Source organism: Cimex lectularius, unplaced genomic scaffold (assembly GCF_000648675.2).
Source record: "Cimex lectularius strain Harlan isolate CLEC.00 unplaced genomic scaffold, Clec_2.1 scaffold122, whole genome shotgun sequence".
In the NCBI taxonomy this organism is placed as follows: Eukaryota; Metazoa; Arthropoda; class Insecta; order Hemiptera; family Cimicidae; genus Cimex; species Cimex lectularius.
In genome coordinates this window covers 506,370-532,003 of record NW_019392735.1, presented here as the reverse complement: position 1 = coordinate 532,003, position 25,634 = coordinate 506,370, and the positions used below count along the sequence as shown (strand labels likewise).

At 33.6% G+C, this 25,634-nt stretch overlaps 1 protein-coding gene across 1 annotated transcript in view; it reads left to right on the top strand.

Annotated features, from left to right (window-relative positions):
• The first annotated feature begins 7,685 nt into the window (after positions 1 to 7,685).
• LOC106662279 (rap1 GTPase-activating protein 1) overlaps positions 7,686 to 25,634 on the top strand; it is a 378,158-nt gene continuing 360,209 nt past the window's right edge. Inside the window, exon 1 of the mRNA XM_014386258.2 lies at positions 7,686 to 7,775. Within this exon, the coding sequence (XP_014241744.1) occupies positions 7,732 to 7,775 (44 nt within the window). The 5' untranslated portion in view covers positions 7,686 to 7,731. The remainder of the gene's footprint in view (positions 7,776 to 25,634) is intronic.

The window sequence follows — 25,634 nt, the reverse complement described above, 5'->3', positions numbered from 1 at the left end:
CTAAAACCATGTTTCCCTTTTTTTCCGTAATTTTGTAATTTTGTCCTCCCAGAACTATTCAAGCTTTTGACCAAAGAACTCCTCGATATGGTTTCAGCAGTTCTTAAAATCTCTTAAAGTTTTCCCATTAATAGAGTTTTTCAGAATCCGGGAAAAATTATAATCTGAAGGGAGAATGTTAGTCGAATACGATGGGTGGGTAAAACATCCCAGCTAAGTTCCAACAATTTCTGGATTGTTGGTGCGCCTGCGAAGACACGTAGGGCGAGTGTTACCCTGGTGGAAAACAATCCCTTTGCGATTGGCTAATGGCAATCGTTTTGGGTCAATTGCTGATTTTAATCGATCCAATTGTGTGCGATATGCACTAGAATGATGTGTCAGGATGTATAGGGTCGTATTTGAAATTTTGAAGTTGTCCTGGGCCTGAGGTACACTGTATAATTTTTCTTAAAAAAAAAGGGCAAAAATGTGAAAATGAACAAAAACTATTAAAGACGTATTTTTTTATAGTGTCATTGGTTCAAGAGAAATTCAGCCATTTTCCACCAAAAAAGGTAAACCTGTTCACACTATTTCACGTGGCAGGAAAATACTAGACACTGAGAGCCATATTCACAGTTAACCTGGGCATAACGAATTTGTAATATCCTTTATAGTGTACAAACTTGGTCCATGTCCAAACCAAACGCGGCAGCTTAGATCCTCAGAGTGGGCAATGGAGGAAAGTATAGACAAAATATAAACGGCATTAATGAAAAAAACCAAAGTCAATAATTTAGGATTACGGAAAGTTGATTAAAATGGAACTATGCGGGGTGTTTCTACAGACTCCACAATCAGTCTTAAGCAATGAGCGGACGATCTCTATAATCAGGTCGTGGAAGCTGCCAACGAGATGAACGGACAAAATGGCACAACTTTTAGGCAAAGGCAAACAAAAGTGTACGAAAATTTGGGGATAATTTGGCTAACGGCCTTTTGTAATAGTTTCACAAGTATCAGTAAATAACTATATTTAAAAAAAAGATAAACTATTAATAATAATCTTATTTAGATAACAACTGGGGGAAAAACGCAGTGGCTAATTTTGTAACAATGTAGGCCTTCGGTTAAAAAAACAAACAGGCCAAATTAGTTGCCCAGTCGATATAGGACACACCTTATTGGCTTATTGGAAATTTCTAGGTCGTGAAATGGCGACGAAGCATAAATCAATTGGTTCTGATAGAATTTGATTGCCCTAGCAGCAATTCAGGACAATACACTCTCACCAAACCGACGAAACGGTACAGGCTTCTCGGAGTTTCATACTGAATCTGCGGCGCGTTTCCGAAGCATCAACCCTTTGTACTCCTGTAATTGATTTCCAACAACGGCCTTCCAATTTACTGTAACAAGGCTAAAACAACCCCTGCCCAAACACAAAGGCGGAATATGACTTATTACAGAATAAAAAATACGAGGCTCCAATTTGTCAAAACCGGTAACCTGCTGGTTTTTGTCTTCATTTGGCAAATATTTGTGATATATGAACCATTATACGCTTAAGTAGTGTCCATTTTTATCATTTTATTATTTACTCAAAGATTTATACAATTATTTATTGATAAATACTACATCTTGGTCGTTTTCGTTCATTATCATTCTTTTGATATGTCAGACGTGTTCGGCTTTTCGCCATCTTCAACGTGTTTACGTTGCAGATCAAAAGAGCAAAGGACATTTTCGAAAACCACAAAGTTTAGTATTGATCAATACATAATTGAATAAATCTAACTAATCTCTGAGTGGAACCATCATTTACAAAAATTGAATCTACGTACTCACCCCTTCTTCATCATGTCTTCTGTTCCACTAGTTCTAGTATTTTCTGTAATTATTTGGAAATCGTGAGGTGCGGTCTGGTGTGACGTAGATTTAAGAAAAACATTTTCTTTATCATGCCAGAGTTTCGATCTTCATTGAGATCATCTTCAAAGCCTGGGATTTATAAACATTGTTTAATATTCACAAATACATGTAAGATGTGAAAAAATGAATTTATACAATGCTACAAAATTTTAAATTAATAAATAAAATTCACAAATACATGTAAGATGTGAAAAAATGAAGTTATACAATGCTAGAAAATTTTAGATTAAAAAAGGAATCTATACAATTTTAGAATTTTTTTTAGATTCAATCAAAGTATTTGTACTCACTTAAAGTGTTTGTAATAAGTACAAATGCTTTGATTGAATCTAAAAAAAGTCTAACATTGTATAAATTCATTTTTTAAATCTACAATTTTCTATCATTGCATAAATTCATTTTCTTCTAAAATTTTCTAGCATTGTATAAATTTATTTTTTTTAATCTAAAATTTTCTAGCATTGTATAAATTCATTTTTTTTTCACATCCTACATGTATTTGTAAAATTTAAACAATGTTTATAGATCCCAGGCCCTGAAGATGAATAAAGATCGAAACGTTGGCAAGATAAAGAAAATGTTTTTCTAAAACCTACGTCTCACCAGACCGCATCTCACGATTTCCGAATAATCATTGACTAACAGATACTAAACACTGCACATTTTCTGTAATGTTTTAAAACTACAAAAATGTTTGGATGAATGATATTTTCTCTATTTGGGTAAGATAACGGAACCTCCCCTTCTTAGTAACTTTTTAAATATTTCTGTGAATTTAATTTTTTGAATTTACGATTATTCGCCGTGTGTAAGAAAAATTTTGATTTTTACTGGCCGTATTTTTTGTATATATAATTGTTTTAAATGTTTTTATTTTTGTCGTTCTTTTTGGTAGTTTTCGTTCTACGTTAATATTTAATTATTTCTTAGTTTCACGTACCACCTGCTTGCCAGTACGCACGTGGTTTATATGCTATCTTTAATGAATGTATTAATTATATTAAATTAAATTTTCTTTACTATTTTCTTTGATTATGACATTTGATAATTGTCCTCAGAGAAGAATGTAAAATGAGCTTTTATTAATTTATACGGTCGGTATAAAACACGTCTCAATGGTAAGGCAGATGTTTATAATATAATAATACAAGATGTTTATAATATATTCGTTAATTAAATGAAATTGTTGAGCAGGTGAACACCGAGTAAAAGAGTGACCAATTACACTTATTGTAGAAAAACGGCGCAATGTTTTCAAAAAAGTAGTCACAAATGATCCTAACAAGCCACTCGAAAAGAAGGGCAGACAGCCTGGAAAATTGAATCCACCCTGATTGTGGAGGGGAGGCATTAAAAATGGAAATTGGATATGGAAATGTCGGGAAATTGGATGGGCTCCAGGCCATTTTCCTCTGTAACTATTTGTAATGTCGGGGCAAATCTATTGCAAACGGTCTGTTGAGACGGAACTTTATGCGGGAGGTGGAATGAATAAGCAAGTTATAATAAATGCCCACCGCATAAACTGCTAACGCGAATAACCGCTCAGGGGTTTTATGGTTTGTTTTCCCTTAAGGCTGTTTTATTAATTCTTTATGCACTATTACGTGGAATGCTTAAAAAATCAAAGAAAAGATCTTTAGTTTTATTTAAAAAACAATTATTATATCTAAGGTTAAAAGCTAAGGAATTAAAGCTTCTATGCACGCTTTTTTATTCACGTAACTAATACAAACCTTTTAAATAAATTTGAGAACAAAGAGAACACATTTGAGAACAGTCTCTTATTAGGAAAACGTTGTAGGCGAACAAAGGGAGAAACCGATGTCCCCACAAGTAACACGAGATAGAACATTGTTGTTATCACTGATTACAAGGCAAGAGTTTAAGTGATAACCGAGGGAGGTAATTTAATTCAACTTCAAATCTGATAGGAACGTGACACGAATATGGTGTTGTTTTTCGTGTATATGTAGAAACATTAGAATCCAAAGTTGCGAAATTACAACAGGGACATAACAAATTCATTCTTCGCGTATAATTACGCAAATAATTTATAATACATTATAGTAATTATCTGGCTTTGACATAATTCCATCAAGAAAATGTATCGTTAGATTGTCAGTGGTTCTCATTTTTCTTCATCTTTGCTGCTTTGGTTTGATAGACACGTTTCAGCTTATAACGATGTTCTGTACCTCACCATATCCTGTCATTCCATCTACTAATGATACCGATACACCCAAACGCGTCTGACAGACAAAAATGATCGATAAAGATCAAGTTAGGGTTGTCTGACTTCGCAGCCCTCAAAAGGAAATATAGTACTTTTTAATATATATGTACAACCATAGAGAAATCTCACAATTTAAGAAAGTAAGAGCTTTTCCTTGGGAACAATACAGGATAAATCTTTGGACATATTAAAGCAAAGTACAGATTCTATGAGATGTATTGGGTTGTCCGGAAAATAATGCAGGATTTTGGTATTAAACAAAAAAAAAGAAACTAGTTACTTTAAAGCAATGTTCTTTAATCAAAATAATTTCCCATACTCTCAATACATTTCTCCCAACGTGTTGGTAACTTATTAATTCCGTCTGAGTAGAATTCAGAATTTTTAGAATTGATAAAGTCAATAAATGCATTTTCCAGTTCCGTTTGATTTTTGAATATTATGTGTTGTAAGTAGTGGTCCAGGTGTCTAAAAAAATGGTAGTCAGTAGGCGAGAGGTCCGGAGAGTAGGGTGGGTGAGGCAAAGTTTCATAGCCAAGCTCCAATAATTTTTGTGACGTTACACGTGACACATGTGGTCGAGCGTTGTCATGCAACAAAATGGGCCCTTTCCGATTGACCAAAGAGGGCTTCATTACTGCCAATTTCTGATGCATGGTATTAATTTGGTTACAGTATGATTCAGCATTGATGGTTTCGCCAGGATTTAAGAAGCTGTAGTGTATTAAACCAAATGAAGCCCACCATACCGTAACCATTACCTTTTTTTGATGAGTTGGGGGCTTTGGAAAATGTATTGGAGCTTCTCCTTTGTCGAGCCACTGTCCAGAACGTCTAGTGTTATCGTAGAGAATCCACTTTTCGTCACATGTAACAATTCTGGCCAGAAATGGGTCATTTTTGTTTCGACAAAGAAGTGATGCACAAACATCAAAGCGCTGATTTTTTTGGCGATCGTTTAATGAGTGTGGAACCCAATTTTCGAGTTTTTTCACTTTTCCAATCGCCTTGAGGTGGTCAGCGACGGTCGTTTTACTGACTTTGAGTTGCTCTGCAAGTTCTCGAACAGTTGTTTTGGGGTTTTCTTCCACCACTGATCGCAGAACATCATCATTAAGAGAGGAAGGCCTTCCACGACCTTCTTCATCTTCAAGGCTGAAATCTCCCTCCCGAAATTTTTTAAACCACCTTTGCACAGTGCACTCATTAACACAACCCTCGCCCCAGACTTGGTTAATGTTTCTAGCCGTTTGGGCTCCGCTTCGGCCGAGTTTAAACTCGTAAAAGAAAATCGTACGAAATTCTCGCTTTGACATTATAAGGATGACTGAATTATTTCCAAGTAGCGGAATGCTACAGAGGTAAACAAACAATATCATTTGGAAGAGGATTAATAAGTGTTGACATTCATACAAAAGTAATCCTGTAAACGTAAACAGAATATTTTATATAGATTTTTTTTAATGAAAACTTAAAATCCTGCATTATTTTCCGGACAACCCAATATAAATAGGTTATTTTGATCACAGTATGTTCTCTCTTGGTTTGGTCAAAAATATGAGTGATACACCATGATACATCTAGCCAGAAAAAGACGGAAAAAATTAACAATGACAAATAGCTTCCTGTCGCTAATTGAACACTTAGAATTGGATTCTTGAACAATTAACTATCGCTAACACGGCGTTATTTACAGACTATAAGCGTACGATTGACAGTGAATTCTTGTAGGAACGAGGAGTTAATAACCGGTGAATAATGGTTCTTGGGCCCACTCTCATCCCAAAACGGATTCCTCAGTTTGAAAGCTATAAGACAATACGGGGGAGATTCGATTTCATCGGTCAATTTAATAAAACAAGAAAAACTGGCCACAGTCTGCCTTTCAAATCTCAGACAATCATCTAGAAACTGAGAGTACAGATTTTTATTTCGGTGAGAATTCCTCTTTTATTTGCACTGATGATTTAGTCAAACTGGGCTACGACTTGTGGTATACAACGCATAATACATAAATACAAATATAATGCTGTTAGTCAATATTTAATTGAGTTAATTATAAAACTTTTAAAATTTGGCGTAAATTAATTATATTTGGTCGACTTGTCTCCCTCTCACTCTCTTTCTCTTTTTTTATATATCTACTTTTCAACCTATCTGTCACTATCTATCAACCTCTCTATCCATCTATCTTTCTATCTATCTATATGACCACCGACTGGAATCAATTTCTTTTTTATCTCCCCTCGCTCCCTCTCACACACTATTGCACTCTCTCTCTCTCTCTCTCTCTCTCTCTCTCTCTCTCTCTCTCTTCTCTCGCTGTCACATTCTCCCTATCTTCTTTTCTTCCGTATTTACATTGGTATGTTGCATGCTGTTTAAGGCTTTAATATCAGCAAAACAATGCTGGCATATTTATTCATTTTAATACATTTTCGAGCCATAATCCTCTACAGAAATAATCGTGTTGAGAGTATTAGTAAGATAATAATTTTTTGTTTATATTCCTCAACACGACACACAGCAATGAGACATCTACGCAGAAAACAGACACTTTGAGTGATTACAAATACTTTGATTAAACCTAAAATTTCTATATTGTGTACATAAATGTATATCTTATATGTATTTATATAATTTAAACGATGTTAATAAATCCCAGGCTCTAAAATGATTTCAGTAAAGATCAAAACTTTGACACGATAAAGAAAATGTTTTTCCAAACCTAATACACCAGACCGTATCTCTCGATCTCCAAATAATCATTACTTAACGGTCACTAAATATGACACATAAGAACTTTATTTTATGAGATCAACGGAAAGAGAAATTTTGAATTTAGCCACCTTTAAAAAGTATGAGCCGATTTAAAAAAAATATTGTTTTTCTGATGGGTTATAATTAATTACTTATTTTGTATTATGTTACATCGATTTTTTATAGGTTTAAATTATTTTTTAACATTTAAAATTTAATGTAAAAATAAATCAGGGATTTTATTAAAAAACCCACACGGAAGTTTTTTTTTACTTAAGTTATTTTTTAATTTTTTTTCAAGGTTGGGTAGTTTTTGAGAAAACCTGCGAGTACCAAGTAAATGAACACCCTGTACATATATGAATTGTGGTTCATTGAAAGTAAGTTGAGGAATTCGAGCAAATTGCTAAATTTTTCACGGCCATCTGATATTTGACCGGCAGGTGGCTGTCTGCTCCTTGTTTCAATTTCCTATAAAAAGCATTCTTGCTGAATGTTAAATATGTGCAAGGTGCAACACGTTTGTAAAAAAAAATTCTGACCCACTACATGCCTTAAATGTTTCCCCTTCGTTAATCACAGGTGTTAACGGTCACGATGTGGGTTACGCCAGCAATGAATCAGCGGTCCGAGTCGTATCCGTGATGATAATTAATTATAATTAAGCAGTCGTTTAGGCGAAAAGTCCAGGTTTGCGAGTAAGCCACCGATCCCTGGACTCGGACCGGCGGCTCCAGGCTGCGCTGGCCTCAGCTGGAAATCCTATCCCGCATTCCCGGTTCAGTAGTGGCCAGTGTGTGAGAGAGTGAACCTGTAGTGACATGATAAAAGTACACATGCTCGACGCATTCGAAGAAATGTCACAGTGAGTTTTTTTTTTAAATACGTGTATATAAATAAATGTATATATATATTTTAAGGTACCCTGTATAATGTAGTCGTTCTGGACGAGTTGGCAAGCCAAAAATAAAAATATACGATCGAGGATATTTTTTCTAACGAGAACATTTTTTACAAATTTTACCCAATTTTTTCACAATAAACGTGGCTGAATATATTTTGGGACATTTTGATTCCAAATCTATAATTCAAATGTTCAACTATTAATACTTGTTTCAGCCAAATTTGGATAGGACATAAATTATGGTCTAATTCATTTGAACTTTATAATACAATTTAAAATTTTATTTTCATTTTTAGATCAAAAAATTGATTTATAAGGGAACATATTATTTAACAAAACATCAAAGAATGATTATATTTTTTAGCCAAATAACATTAATAATTTTTATTCAACGTGATTAAATGAAAATATTTATGTCTATTTCTATCCTGTTCGAATGATTAAATTTTATTTTTAGTACCTGTACATTTTTTGAGACAAATTTAAATTATAGATGGCGTATAACTGGAAGAAATATTTTTTAGTGGAAATCCATCATCATAGGTTGAATATGAAGCCTTTAGTTCCAACTGTTTATTACTTTATTTTTTGGGAAGCTTTTCACTTACATTATAAACGTCTTTACAATGCATTTTTAAATTCATTTTGCCTTAAATGACGCATGAAGGTAATTAAAAAATGATTTATTTATTTTTGGATTATTATTACTGGAAAAATTATGGACAAATATGTTTGTGTGCTTTTATAACATGGTTTAAAGTTTTATTCCTACCAAAATGACTACATTCATACACTATCCACAAAAATGAATTCAGAGAATCGAATATTATTTAAAATAATTGATAATTTAATAAGTACAAAGAATATTAAATTAAAGTTTTTTATGCCAAATAATACTCATGATTTTTATAAGGTTTTCTTACATTTTTACCATGATACGTGGCTGGATGACATTTGAGACAATGTCGATCTTGATCAATTGATCAAATTTTAAATTTGTAGTATCTGTGTGTTTTTGAGACAGATTTAAATCGGATTAAACTATGAACAAATAGTTTCATGTATCTTTTATAATAATTTTTTAAGTTTAGTTTGACCCAAATGACTCGTAATGTCTGAAAGCCATTAAAAACAGTTTTATATATTTTCAATTCATTTCCTATTCGGAAAAATTAATTCTGAGGATCAGGTCTTATTTAAAATAATTAAAAAGTTAAAAGGATCAGAAAATGATAAATTACTAATTTTGGTCCAAAAAACATTCACGAATTTTACAAGGCCTTATATTTCTACCATGAAACATGTGTGAATTTTAGACAATTTCGATCTTGTGATAAATTAATGGGTTTTTCCAAAGAAGAGTCATTATTTTTACAATATTTCCTCATATTTTACCTTAAAACTTGGCTGAATGGCAACATATGAGACAAAATTTTAGTACCTATAGGTTCTTGAAATAAATTTTGATTATAGATGGAATATAACTTGAACAAATATTTTTGTGTGATTTTTATAATATATTTTTAAAGTTTATCTTGACCTAAATGGCAATAATGATTGAAGGCCATTAATAAAAGTGTATTTACTTTTATTCATACACTACATGGAAAAATTAATTTACGGCATTAAATAATATTTAAAATGATTGACATTGATTAGTGAACAAGATCAAAGAAAGAATAATTAATTTTCTTTTATTCAAATAACAAACATGATTTCTTCGAAATTTGTCTTATATCTTTACGAAAAAAGGTAGCTGATATAAAAATTTTTGACAACTTTGACCCTCTTCGATTTCTCATTTTCAAAAATTTTAGTATTTTTAGGCAGATTTAAAAGAAATGATATGAGAGGTAAAAGCAAGGACAAATATATTTGCGCCTTTTATGAACAAATGAACTTTATTTATTTTAATTTGGGGCGTTCTCGTCATAAATTAAATTAAAAGAGGCAGATAGGTTTAAAAAAATGACTGTCTATCTTTTCCAAAAAAAAGTCCATTATTTTTTCAAAAGAAAAATAAGGCAAGAATAATGAAAAATGCAATGTAACTTTACTAGCACGAGGCAAGTGCCGCTAAACGTAACTCCACTAAATAATATATTTAGTCTATATGCATGAAAATTAAAACTTATGTTCAGTTAATCAGAGTGAATCGACTCTCAATTAAACTAGCTGTACAGTTATATGTAAAGGGTGACAAAGCACATTGCAAAACAAGATATATTCTAAAATAACCATAAGAAATCAATCAATTATGTTTTAAAGTTTCCATATATCAGATAATATATAAATCAATATCTACTCTCTATCTGTAACATTGAGGTTGGTTTTTTTAGTCTTGGGATTGAACAACATTTCCGCACAAAATTTACTAGTATAGAAATTAAAAAAATGATTATATAAAAAAATATATTTTATGATTCGCTAGATGGTTTTAGTTAAATAGGGTTTGGTGTTATATCTTTAACATTGTTCAATAGCACAATTCAAATTAAACACCTACTTGACAAACATTACAAACCATCTCGTTAGCTTGCCAATTCATGCTATGAAAGTATTTATTAGTGTGAATGAAGGTGGGGAATTCAGTGGAATACTGAATACACTGAGTAGTATATTTACGTTTATGTTTTAAATGTGTTATTTAAGCCTCTTCACCACGTGTGGAAAGTAAAATATATATAATGAGAGATAAAAATGTCCCACAATTTCCATGGGAAATAATAGACCTATAAGTCCTCCTACGGGTGCGCCTAACCCCTGTTGCTGATTTTAAATTAGCTGATTGGAAATAAATTTGATTGTTTTTTATTTTTTCTTCGGCTATTGAAAAGGATGTTGTTAGTTCATTTAAAATATTTGCCAAATGTAACAACTATCAACCTTTTGAGAATACATAATACAACATTTTCCTGGAGGATTTAACATCGTCCTTTATCCTTATTTTTTAATTCAAAAAGTAATATTTTATGTTTAAACACCTTATACTTAATGAACGTTATTCTCTTATCACTGAAAATCAAATTATATTTTTGTTTTGGTAAGTTCTAAGTTTACTTTATTACATGTTGCATAGACGTACGAAAAAAAAGTTGACAACATTATTTTATTTACTTTTATAATAGGTTTTAATCAAGTAAAGTTCAAATATTCAGAACATTAAGGTTTGGATTAAATAAAATTTAAAATTCAACAATCTGTACAACTTCATTGCCGCGTTTCTATTTAGAATTTTGAAGACTCATTGTCCGATTGTCTCATTTCTCATCTTTCATGTTCAACTATTGATTCAGACTTTTATCCTGAATTGTCCCGTGAATCACGATGGATGTATTCAGTACAAATACCCACCAATTGGTTTTTTTATAAGAACAGAACCATAATAACAAACAATAAACAATAATGAAAACACCCGCGAAATCCGGAGAACTGTTTATTTCGATAATGATAATCTGTTTATTTTATTTTATTTTTATTTTTTTTTATAGTTTAAACAACTTTTCTGACTGAAGACTTCAGAAAGAACCTAGTGTGTAAAATATTCCGTTCAATGCCACATCTAATAATAAATACAATAGATTATTTATTGAATCATTTTACTGAATAGCTCGACAAAAAGAAAAATCGCTGTTTTACCAATACGGTGTTATAGATTGTATAAAATCATAATGAATCATTTCAAGATAGAAAAAATATTGTAAATTTTTTTGTACAAATCAAAAAAATGTTCCTGTTGTTGTTATTTGTCCACTCTGACAACCCTTTGTCCTTGAGATTTTCTTATGGCGTATTAATTATTTATAAATGAATAAAATACAATTTTAAAACATTACACGTTTGATACTGAAATCTGTTGGGCTTTTTCGAAGAAATTCAGAAAATAAAAATTCAAGAATATTGGTGTAGGTATAGATAAATCTTACGATTTTATGTGGGGATAGTAGAGATAGAATAGAGATTCTCGGCTTGAAACATCTAAAAATCATAAATTAGCTAAATATAGTGGTAATTATTTAATTTAAAAATTACGTTTTAATTTAATGAAAGTTAAAAAATGGCATACATTACTCAACATAAAAAAATTCTGCTTAGCTTTACACAATTTTCTTCATACGTGGATAAACAATTCCAAGGCTGGCAAGATATGTTTCGTACTAAGTTATTGTTTATAACCTTTATGTTTAGATGCTTTATATAATATTTATTTTTCTATTTTTTTAAATTGTTCAATATTAATTTATAAAATTTTGACGTTTAATTTGATTTTATGATCCCATTTGTATGAAAAACATGTATTTTTATTTTACTTCAAATGTATACATATGATGACCATGACTCTGTTTGTAAAGGGTTTGCCCCCGGAAGCAAATAAATAATCATTCATTCAACTTATTGTTTAAAAAATATTATTGCTCGTGCTTTTAAGTTAGAAATATCCACGGTACCAAATGAATAATAAGGCCAGCAGTTAAATGACACGAACTGGAGTGATTGACGTGCCAAATTGACTTTCTTGCCGGATAAGGGTCAGGTTTTTAAAGTTATCGCCGTAGCATGAAAACCATTTTCCAAAACATTTACAAATGAAGTGAAAGGAAAAGAAAAATGTCAACAATTTTGTTAAACAATTACTTTCAACACTCTTTCAATACTTATTGTTTCTCAGTTTCAAATCCTATTCAGTGTTTACTAATATTTGGGACACAATCGGTATAATCACCCTACAAGATTCTTTTCTGATGTTTTAAATAAAAAACCATAATAATCGTAATATAACCTATTGATTTTAATAAATTACATAAATATAGGGATTACTAGATTTATGAGACATGATCCTATAACTTAATGCATCCTGTTCAATTTAAAATAAAATAGTTTTTAAATTAAAAAAAAATTCTAAAACCATATGAATAATAAACTTTCTATGTTAAATAACTGCACCATGACTACTCAAAAAAACGTGTTCCGTCATAAAGTATGTATTTCAATATCTACCATAAATGTTTACGTATCATAACAAAATTGTAGCATCCTTGGCGTTCCAATTCTGTCATCTTAAATCCTACTTCCTATCATATTATTTTATTAATTAGTAATTTTGCGAAAAGTTAATTGAGCCATTTGCGAGGTCCACAAAGATTCACATCCTATAAAACACAGTCATATTGCGTTTATCTAGTTATTTTTTAACTTAAAATTCTTGTTTGTTGTATCAAAATCATGTTACATCCAATTATAATATTTTTCATAGAAGAGAGATTTTCTTTGATAAAAACCATCACTGTTTGTAATCTTGATGGCTTTTTAATCCGTATGAAATTATTTGATTGTTGTTGTTGATGATCACTCATTTTAATGATACTTTATTCTTAAAGAAAAATAAAATGGAAAAGAAGGAGCCCTATTAATCGAAACCAAGGAAAAACAGTTTGAACTACTATATTGAAGAAAGTAAAGAAGAAGAAAGAATAAATATTTTATACTAGGACTATGAGTGAGTGTTCCCTTAGAATAATACATAGGTTAAATTAAAAATTATTAACATTTTGACACACAAATAAACCTTGTCGTAGTGATCAACGTAATAGCAACGAACTTTTATAAAACAAAACACAAAGGCGTTAAAACTAAAGTGAATTCCTCTGAAAATTAACATAGAAAAATAATAATTACTGAGTAAATTTAAACTGGGGTGAAATAGACTCTGTTTGGAGGGAGAGGAGGTGCATGTACAGGAGATGTTTAAAAGAAGTAAGAGAAGCGGCATTGCGGATAGTTGGGGGAGGGAGTTTCAGAATTTGGGTTTTCGGACAAGAAAAGACTGTTTAAAGGTGATTAGGTCATAGGGAAATGAGTGGGTATTGCAGGAGTGGAAAGAGGATTTAAATCGGATGGACTGGATAATGTAACAAGGACGATGGGTGTTAATGGCCTGGATGATGATAAAGGAAGGAATCTGGTAGGACCTCAACTAGGATAAGGCACAGGTTGAAACATTGATTTCTAACGGTAAAAGAAGGAACCAAGGAAATACAGACTTCGGGAAAAAGGATGGAAACAGGATAGGTCGGAATACTCCCATGATACAACCCTGAAACAACAGTTCCCTAATCTTTTTAGATGCTTCTTTATTCCCCGAAAGCCCACCTGAAACCCAGCTGTAGTTGAAGAAGGGGAATATGAGAAGGGAGCCCAGGAGTTTACGGGCAGAAAACGGTAGCAGGAGCAACGACCGGTGGAATGGGATGAGGGAGGCAATACAACGACGGGAAATTTGAGAAATATTAGGGTACCAGGAGAGGAAATGGGCTCGTTATTGGTGACAAGAGAGGGGATATGGGGGTGGGGTTTGAGATGACTGGATCCTATGATACCTTGCTGTGGATTTTGTAGGCTTGAGATTGAGGGAATTTTTGTGGGTCCAGTTGTTGCTGCAATTTAGTTCGTTTCTGGATCTTACCGGCCAATGGTAATTCGAAGGGATAGAAGGCAGATAGATCTGGGCGTTGCCAGCATAAAAGTCATAGTTGCACTACTGGATGGAACCAGAGAGGTCATTAATATATATGATGAAAACGATTGTAGAGCCTTAGGGAACACCAGATTTTAATGGAAGGAAGGGATGAAACGCCGCAGAATAAAGATCATCGAAAACAATAGCAAAGACGGAATAAGGGGCTTCAACTGAAGATAATAGCATGCAATATATTCGGAATGAAAAGGTTTATATGAAATAAGGAATTTATTAGCTATTTTATTATGTTCAATGTTATTTTTTATGTGTAACATTCATGGAAAAACATTGTGAACACTCCCCTCCCTATTCAATGAATTCAACTTAAAATTGTACTGCTTGAGGATAAATAAACTATGACGTGCTTTGGGGGGATGTTTGTTTGACATTAAAAGTAAAATGGAAAAATCCGGTAGGGTTGGATTTGTTAAGCTGGATGACTGTGATTGGAGGAAAATTGGGAAATGGTCTCTAACCAATTAAATAAGTTTTTTTTCTGATTGGAGAACAAAAATTCTTTATTGTGGGTCATTTATATGTGAGAATATTGTCTAACTATTAGAAATATAAATATAATTTTATTAACAACTATTTTTTTAAATTATGTTACATGAAGTGTAGGTTATTGAACAGGTGTTCAGCATGTTCTTTGAAATAATTCAATTATTCAAAACATTTTCCTCCTCTTGAGGACATGTGATGTCAAAGGCTCGATGGGGGACGAATATGCCAACGACCCTCAATTAGGTTAGTTGGGCATATGTTTATACCGAATGCATTTATTGGTGTGAATGTGTGACATGAAAGGGTCGATTGCGGAATACCAAGTACCCCATCGACCCTCAAGTAGGTTGGTTGTATAATATGTGTAAAGGGGATGGAGGAATATCGAGTACTCCATCACCCTAATTGAATGAATGGTATGTAAATAGCGTATTATGTACTCTATTTATTTAAGAATGAGAGTGAGCACGAATGGGTTTGGAATTGCATACGTTGGGTGCTGAATTGACCTAGCTGTTGACAGCACCCTCCCCCCGTAGCTTAACCTCGGTGGCTGGACAGATAAAGCTGAGGTCTGCCCCCGACGGCCAACACCCCGTGGGTCATTCTCGATTCTGCCGGCAATAGCAAAAGCTGGAATTGCAGGTGGACTACGAGAAGCAAATAGGCTTAAATCGCCAGGTGTTTGTATATATGTACGTGCATGCGCGGGTTTGAGCCTATAAAAAATCTAAATCTTCACTGTTGTTACAATTGATCGGGTGGATATCCCAACAGAAATAAAAATGATACAGTAAATGAGCCTAGGACATGAATCGATAAAATGAGTAATGATAAGTAATAAAAATCCTTGAAATAATAATTGAATTCAATTTGGTCATTGTAAATGTTAAAACAAGACTTGGAGGGAGCATTTAAATTTATGTCAAAAAATGGCTTACCTGTTTGTAATTATGCCTTGTATGTATGTTTTGGAGTAGCCAAAATGATAATGTCAGACCACTTACCTATCGAGACTGTGATGAGCATAAAACCTTTCTATCCGCCAGAAACTCGATATTCCTCGGGTCACACACCCACTACAGTGATCGATATTTCTCTGGGGCGGGGTAAAACAGTTTTGCTTCCTTTCACGCCAATAAATCACATTTCTAATAACTTAACATAAACTCAATACAAACATAACTTATAAATTTGTAATTTATTATAAGAATGTTTTTTGTTTATTTAAACAATATTGTCTGTCCCGCTGTTAATTTCGAGAGCCCATTCCCGAAGAAAAAGGATTAATCTGTGCCCTTTGATTGAATTCGATTAATAATCGATGTTGAACGCTCACCTGTTGTTCAGTTTGTGAAACAGCATGGCGTCGAACCGCTTTCGCCCTGCTCCCCAGTTGTAATTTTCTGACTTTTCCTTCTGTTCTCCTCGCCGTTTTCTTTCTTGTATTTCCTCGTCATCCTCAGTTATGCCTATAATCACGTGAGTGCCACTCCTGGAACCCGAAACAACAATGAATCTCCGTTTGTGAGGAATCGCCGAACGGTGAGTAACCTCATTTCCGTTGATGCTTTAACTCCCTTTTACATGGAATGCTCCCCTTTCTTTTTAATTTAATATTTATACTGTCCGCTACATATATTTAATAGTCTTCAGGTCAAAGAATTAGTTTTATTTACTGCCGGCGTAATTACTATTTTAACCTTGGTGTTATTCGAGCCTCGCGTACTGCGCGAAAGGCTATGAGCCTCGACCTGATATATCGTGCCGTCTCTTTAATATTGTTTGCGTTATATTTTAAGTTCGACTAGTTAATAAAATTTTTAAGTCTTATTCACTTTGGAAACTTCCTATCTTAAAGTTTATTCCAATTTGTTTGCTTTCTAGGAACCTTAAGGAGTAATAACCAAAATAATAAACATATCAATTTTTTAATTTAAATACACATTAGTATGTATAACAAATGTGAACACAAAGCATTTTTAACACGGTCACAGCACTAACACTAATTACAGCGCTGCACTCGGAGGACACATGTCATGCTGGCACTAGTGTTAAGAATTTAGACAAGATGCCTCGAGATCACCGTAGATTAAGGATACGTGCCAGGTTCTCGGGTTAGGAATGTGTAGAGATGGCTGGACAAGAAGGTTTAGTACACACTCTCGGACAAAATCGCGCAACTCGTGTCTATAGACAAAGTTCTGCAATTGTCTATAGACAAATCGGGAACAAATCGCTTGTTCTGCAATTTCCTGTAGACAAAAACCGCAAGTCTATGGTCTGCCAGCTCGGATGGAAAACTTGAGACAAGTTGCAACATCAACAACAGCGAGGTTGGTATGTTTGCTCTGAAAAATTATAGCAACAAAGGCGCAGGCACCTATATTGCTCGTCATGTCGCGGAAAATAGTTAAACTGAGCTGTGTAGGTGTGGACGCGTGACAAAGTTCTAGATCATCCTGGATTTGTTCTGCAACTGTTTACAGTTGCCTATAGACAGTCGCGCGATTTTGTCTACGAGTGTGCATTAGCCTTTAGGATGAATCGAGAGGTTGGCGTGAAACTTTTTAATAGAATCTGGAAGAGATCAGTTCGTTGACAAAAATGTGACCTGAACAGTTTAGTTTTGACAGTCAAGGCAGATTTTGGTACTAGAAGTCTTCTTAGTTGTCAAAGTCTTCTGTTGAATCGTTGTCTCTTAAATCTTGTATAGGGATTCGTTGAGAGTCTGCTGTCTAGGTACAGTCCTAAGTATCCTAACTGTCTGAAAGTATTGGAAGTCGGTATCTCATTAATCAGAGATAGATCAATTTAATTTAAATATTTCATAAGCAAAGTGAGCTTCTTTTGCATACACTTAACACTTACAACGATAGAGAATTATAACCATTTATTGTTTATTTAGTGTAATTAGTTTCTTACAAAGTGTGCATAATTTCTTTCACATATCTTTCTCTTTTCACACTTAAAAGTTAACTTATTAAATTCCTTCAATTGACTTATCAATTCAAGTTGTACAAACCGCACTGATAGATAGTGAAAATGTCATTAGCAAAATTAAATGCCGCTGTTGAAATATTCACTAGCATGCAAGCTGTTCAAAACATTTCAAAGAAATTAAATACTGACAATTTGCCACTTTTTTGGCTCGGTTGAACAAGATGAAATGTTTTTCTTGGTAAGCTGTCGCAGCTCAACATTTTCCGAAGGCCTTCCTGATCCAGAAGTTCAAACCTTTTCTAAAATAAACCGAAACAAAATTAATATAAATATATTTTCTGCGGTTCTTCATCAGGAGGTTGTTCAAGCTGCCCCAGTACACCCCCACAGCCTTCCTTTATGCTGAAACAGGTCTCCTGCCGATTTCTCTCTATACTATAAATCTTCACTTCCATTACTTAATCAGAATTTTATCCCTAACCGATAATAGATTCTCGAGGATCTTTGCCAGGCAGGTTGCAGATAAAGAAATGTATTGATTTAAGAAAATAAAAAGATATCATGCAGTTTAACTCGGTCTTGTCCTTAGACCGGAACAACATTGGCAGAGTTGAACTGTGGAGGGATGGTTTGAGGCTAGTTAGACGGTCCATTTGTGAATACTCTGTACTCAGAACAGAGATTTTAGTTATAATAAGTTTATGTGCTGGACTCCTCCAGACGGTTTTAAACCATGAGGAACGTCTTTCTAATTCTTAATACAAATTTCCTAATTGTAAACTTGATATATATTAAAGAATAAAGACATATAGTAGTAATATATTTTCTGGGGATTTCCAAGGGTGATCTTTTTCTCGTTGTTCACATCTCTGATTCACGAGAAAAAAACCTTGTCAGATTCGGAAAAGTTTCACTATTTACGTTCCTTTCTTCACGGCTCACCTTTGAAATGAATAGAAACGATTCATTTGTAGAACGAAAATTATAAAATTTCATAGGAAATGATATTGAGCGCGTTTGGCACCCGGATTTGCTGGTAATGCTCAAGCATCCTTACCCACTTCCACCTACTATCTCTAGTTACCTCACTGACCGAATATTCCAAGTCATCGATATAAAAAAGACATTTAAAGAATTTCATTTTATTTCGTCTTTATATTTCTCATTTATATAATGACCTAAAATCTAAAAATTGTTAGCATAGCAAAATCATTAACCTTTTTAACGGTTTTAATATCGTGGATATTGAATAAAATCTAGATGAGCTATAAATATTTAAATAGAACTACAGCACATCGGATAAAAATATTGCTCCGCTTGATCGAGCCCAAAATCGTCTATTGTTTGTTTGATATAAAAATTCGTGTTTAAAGGATTTAAATGGTGTTTAAAACGGATCCGAATAGTTTATTTCAAATCAATTTTTTTGGACTTCTTTATTGGGATGGTCTCTTTATTTTTGTAACTTGCTATGTATAATGAATTGCATTTAATGCAATCATATATTTTTTTCCAATTCCTCGTAAAAAAATCTATTGATATTACATTATCCTTGAAATACATGATATTAAAGCATAAAACTTAAATTACTTAAACTTTCTTGTCTCGACTCCTAGGCTTCCATTGGAAGGAAGAACGTTCACACGTTTCTAATATTTTTTAAACCTAGTATCGCTAAAAACAAGTTTAATTAAAATCGGTGGTATCGTGTCCTTAGCCTCGCCTTCAGTAATGACAACAATAGAAAAACAGTAATAAATACAAACAAAGCAGCCTTTACAACGGTAAAACAATTAAAAGAGCACAAGAAAATGACTAACGATTATTACATGTTAATTAATTAAGGTTTTCAGTTGAGATAAAAAAGTCAATGGCACGAGCGGGATTCGAACCCACGATTTTCGGCTTGATACGCCGCGGGATCCCGCTCGTGCCATTGACTTTTTTATCTCAACTGAAAACCTTAATTAATTGTAATATATTAATTGGTCAAGCGGACCACGAAACTAGTGAATTGAATAAGTTTAAAATAAAGTATAACATCACTAAAGCTCTCCGTGGCCATTTCATTTGTCGCCGAGAATCAAATTGATTATACGACATTTGAAAAATGGCGAAAAGGAGGGAAAATTCAAAAGGTGTGGTTGAGATAGGAAGTTGATGTCCGAGTGGATCGAGGTCACGATAGCTCAAGTGGTAGAGCAGCGGCGTATCTAGCCGAAAATCGTGGGTTCGAATCCCGCTCGTGCCATTGACTTTTTTATCTCAACTGGAAACCTTAATTAATTGTAATATATAATAAATTGGTCAAGCGGACCAGGAATCTAGTGAATTACATGTGAAGTTAACACGACATGTTGACAAGACAAAGTTAAGAACGGTAACTGCAACTAAAGCATGTAATAAAGAAAATAAAAATGTCCAAATTAACAGCGACTGGGGACAGGGCAACCTAGCGAACGGTGAAAAAAATGAACGCAAATTAAACTTGGCCCCTAGAATTAGCAGTAATAAAGCTAAATAAAATATGAAACGATACAACCGCGACAAAACTATTAACGATCAATTAGATTTCGTGGTCCGTTTGACCAAATAACTTTTTTCAATTAATTAATCTTTAAGAGAGGTATTGGTTGAGATAAAAAAGTCAGTGTCACGAGCGGGATTCGAACCCATGACCTTCAGGACCATCGTAGAGCAGTGGTGTATTTAGCCGATGGTCGTGGGTTCGAATCCCGCTCGTGACACTGACTTTTTTATCTCAAGCAATACCTCTCATAAAGATTAATTAATTGGAAAAAAAACTATTAACAATATCAATCTTTGTTTAGGGAAAGTGCCAACAAAACGAATTGTAGACGGATCCAATAAGTAACCCACTTCCGATGAAACTTGAATACTAACATTAGTTTATGGAAAAGTCATTATTCATCTTTAAGGAAATATTTTACGTTTTGTTTTCTTAAAAAGTAGTTTTTTTATATCGGCCAGGAATCGTCAACCTAACGGAAATAATGTTTACACTTTATTACACTATCTACTGGAGAAATAGATCTGGTGTCTGTTTACTGAGGATTCACCTGGAATAACAGATCCTTGGTCGTCGATAGTTGTTTATTTATAAAGCTAGGGGAATTGAGTGTACATAGACTATTTATTTTACGCTTTCATTTTTTTCTGTGTTCTTCCTTTGTATAAGTTAGTAGAAAAAAGAGTTTGAATTGACCTGGAAGGAAAAAGAGTTAGCGGAAAATAAAATGATAAGACTATATTCAAGTTGTTTCAAATCCTCAATAAATGATTAGAGTATTAAAACAAAAGGTGTTCCAATCCTTCTTTCTCAGCCCGTTTTTCTCTTTTTATTCAGTGGGCGAATGCTGGAAGTCCGTGTTTACAAGCGTAATCGCTGACAGGCCACAGACTGGATTATGTCTCTCCGTGTAAATATTTCCCCTAGGTAAACTCGGCGGATTCAAAACAGAACCTTAGCGACATAAATAACACGAATCCTCCTTTTTTTTGTTCTCTCGACCCGGGACGAAATATATCAAGAGTGCGGTAAATCAGAAAAAATCCCTGCCCTAATCTCAAGAGGGTCTTTTGAATTTTTAAGCCACCTATCCAGAGGTAGACGGACTCTAGAGTGAAAAGAGTCTGGCGGCTATGTAAATGCCGTCCACGTGACCCAACACGGGCATTTAGTAGGTAGTCATTAGGGCATTTGAATGACCAAGGTCAATTTGGACTGGTCATTATTGATGCTGCCAAGCTGTTCCGAGCCCGGCCTAGAAAGAGGTCGGTTTTTTTCCAGGAAACTTTTATTTTTTTAACCACTACATAATTCAGGGGTGCTTCCTTTGATAATATTTTAATAAGTAGGTGATTTAAGTGGCATATATAGCCTAAACACTGATCAGACCTGCCTACTCCTACCGAAGAACTATCAGATTAAATCCATTACTCATATCAAACAAGGAAATTTTTTTTCTTTTCTTTGATGGCAAGTCGGTATCGCATATGTCAACACATTTTCTGCACAGATCCGATGTTATTATTGAATCATTATAATTTCAGATTATAGAAAATGTATATTATTTTATTGTCAGAACGCAACACTGTGTTCTGATTGTATGAACAACTTCATTAACGCGAAAAAACCTATACAAAAAAGCGTACATTCTTTCTTATGCAGAGACTCATCTACTTTATAATTAAATGTGTCCAGTATAATTAAAGAAATGTGCATGAAAAACAGGATGTACGTATAAAATTTAAGTAGAACACTAATAATAAAACAGCACAAGGAAATTGGTAAACTAACAGAGGAGTAACAGTTTGTCATGCAGAAACTTATTTTGTTATTGCCTTTTTATCTAGCTGAATTCATTTGTTTTTCATTTGGTTTTTTCTGCTAGTTTCTTTCCTGTTAAGCCCCAGGGCTGGTAAACTCACCAACCTGGTCGTTTTCTTGTAAGACCTAACTTACCAAAAGAGTAATAAGAGCGATCCTGGCACACTGAAGATTTTTTTAAGTATTGTCTTTTTATTATTTAATCCTAGTGCATATAGTTTCCTCATATTTCTTGTCATTAGAATTTGTATTCCTCTTAAACGGCTCTCCAAGACTCAGGGTCTTTCGAATTTCGACGTCTTCCTCTGGTGAAAGTAAAAGAATGGCAGATAAAAAATTGAAAGTACGATATCGACTGGGATAATTCCTCGTTAAACGACTCCAACTCTCATAATAACGGGCCGAGGCGTTTTTAACAGGCTAATTAAGATGTCGTGGGGCATCGGAATTGATTGAAAGGAATGAAGTGCTCTCCTCTTTCGAGGTACGTCCGTGTCACGACTCACGGCAATCACGTGAGTTTCATTTTTCATCTCAACTTATCTTTCGAATAAGAGTTACGGAACAATGTTTAATCCACATCTAAAAACAGTAAAAATTAATAATAAACAAAATAGAAGCAAATAAAGAGTGAGAAAGTACAGCACGAATTAAGAAAAAAAAACTTTCACCGGACAGTAAAATGGCGGTATCTCATCCTGCAATCCTACCTATCAGATCATTTCTGCTATGTTACTAACCGGACCTCAACTAGTTTTCAAAAACTAGAAACACGAGTACTCATTTATTACAATTTCAAAAAGTAAAAGAAAAGATGAGTGTTTTAGAGTGTTGCGATAATTCAAGTGTGTATAGGACGGAAAGTAATGGACATAGGATGCTCCCTCCAAGAACAGCAAAGTGGATAGTTAAGTTGAGGTCCGGTTAGTAACATAGCAGAAATGATCTGATAGGTAGGATTGCAGGATGAGATATGTACTAGAAAGGATTTGAGTTGACGAGATGCTGCTGCCAGACAGGATCGGACGCCTTGGATACGTCTAGAAAGACTCCCCGGTAATACTGCTTCCACATTAGGATGTTGCGATGAACTAAGAAGAATGTACAGCACGAAGAATGTTAGTCGATTGTGGGTGATAATTACAGAATCCAAATTGGCGGTCAGGAATAATTTTGGTTTTGGGTTGGATTTCTTGCAGGCTGGAAAAGGAGTAGCTTCTAGAGAACTGAGGATAAATGCTTAAAGCACGGTAGGAGGAAACATTATCATTTTTTTGTTAGGCTTGTGAATCTTAAGGATGGAAGAGTATTTCCATAGCGCGGGGAAGAGGAAGGTAGAAAGAATGTGGTAATAAATTGTATTAATTGACAGCTTAAATTAACATTAATCTTAAATAATTTTTTTTTGGTAGGGGGGGGGGTAATTTGTTTCTATGTTTGTACAAATTGTGCTATTGAATATCACCTTCTGTTAGTTGCCGAAATGTCGTGACTAGTTCCATTTCAAATCGGTCCGCCTAATCTCGCCGTTTGCCACATGGCCATTTCCAACTATTGACAACCATTATTATTGTGGGCTTCTGTTATTTCAAATTAGCCTAAAAAACATGTTATTTTCTTCATGTTCTACTTAGACAGCCTATTTTCTTTTCTAAGACAAAATATTTTTCTTTTGTTAGATTGTAACTTTAATTCCGTCATTTAAAGCATTACGAAGTCTAGTAGGACTTACAAATAAGATATGAGATTCTGATGCAAATGAGCAACCAAGGTTCGCTGGCAGACATGGACATATTTAAATTTTTCACTTTGTTCAACAAATAAAAATCCCTGTTGTTTTCCACTATCTCTTAATTATCCACCTGGAAAAATATCGTTTCTGTAGTCGTCGAACGGATTGAAAGTAACTATAATCGTGACTCAAGGCAAACAACGTGAAAACGTTTCTACCGGAGAGATCAGTTTAGATCAAACTTGACATTTGTCTGTATTTAAGATAGTCATTAGTAGTTAATAACCCGTACTATGTACAAGTATTAAAGCTGTTAGTGATAACTAGTAATACAATGGGCGATATCAGAGATAAATTTATTTATTCCCCACAAAGCGATTCTGACATAAAAATATCCTTTCAGTCATACTAAAAAATATAAAGAAAGAATTTACTAAAGTTGTTCAAGACAAAACCTCTGAATGTCAAACGAAATTTAATATAATTTTCAAGCCCATATTTCCCCTCGTTCCTTATGGAATCACACGTTCCAGTCAAAAAATAAATAAAAAATAAATATTTATAGTAGCTTCAAGCATTCTTTGTTGCTACTAACATAATTTAATACTATGTTAATAGTGTTAATACTATAATAATATGTTGGCTATATTTATTGCTTTATGAGAATTAATTGATAAAAGAATATAATTAAAATAAATAAAGACCCTAAGAACTCTAATAAACTGCGGGAACAAATAAGAATAAGATGATGATGAACAGATGATCTGTTTTAAGGGGGTAGGGTCCATTTATCTGACGAACAGTAGGTTGGTTATTTTCTTATTTATTTTTTAATTATTTATTTTAACTTACGAAGTTTAATTTCGATACGCATTCTTTTTAGATAGACTTTCCTTAATGTTTAATCTGTCAACTTTAAATTTTTACCGTACTGCTGCTATTTAGAAGTCAATTTTTTTAACGAGGGTTCGCAACAGCAGAGGTCATATAAACCCTCAGGTGTTTTTGAAAAAAAGCCTATTTGTAAGTACGTGGGGTTCGAATACAGGGCTGCTGGATTCGAACCCGGGACCTGTACCTTACAGTGATTAGCGCCATGTCAGCCCCTAAAGCGTTGCGGCCACCGACGCCCTCCTGTTTTTTTTATTTGAGATCAAAATATTGATGTCATTTTCCGGTTCAAGTTTCTCGTAATCTGTTTGGTCTATTACCACTCTTTGTTTCTTACATTTTTCTTGGTAGTTATTTAGCTAGGGGTTTTGAAAAATAGTGAAGAACAGCCTAAAGGAATAAATTTTTTCCCGGACACCGAGTCTGTCTCAAGAAGTTGTTTTTTGGTGTGGCGTGATATTTTTAGAAAATTAACCATGCAAAATACTTAATGGATCAAGGTATGGTCTTTAAAAAGAAGCAAATTAATTGTTACTGTCTAGCTTTCGACCTATTTGAAGTTCATCATCAGGGCAAAACAATCTTAAAGTTCCTAATAAATCCAACACACAGATCTGAATTGATGATCTGTTAGGAAAGCATTTACATATTAAATTTTTTGTTTAAATAGTTATACAACTGTGTCTCTAATTAAATAAATAATGGATTTTCTGCCATATAATTCTACAATAACTGTTAATATCCCATCATTAATGTTAGTTCATTTATGTTCAAGGACCAAAGTTATGCAAATACAAAATCAGGATGTGCCTGAATTGATTGTAATAAAGGCGCCTTACCCTGTGTAGATTATCATAAAATAAACGCGCGCTACATTTTAAA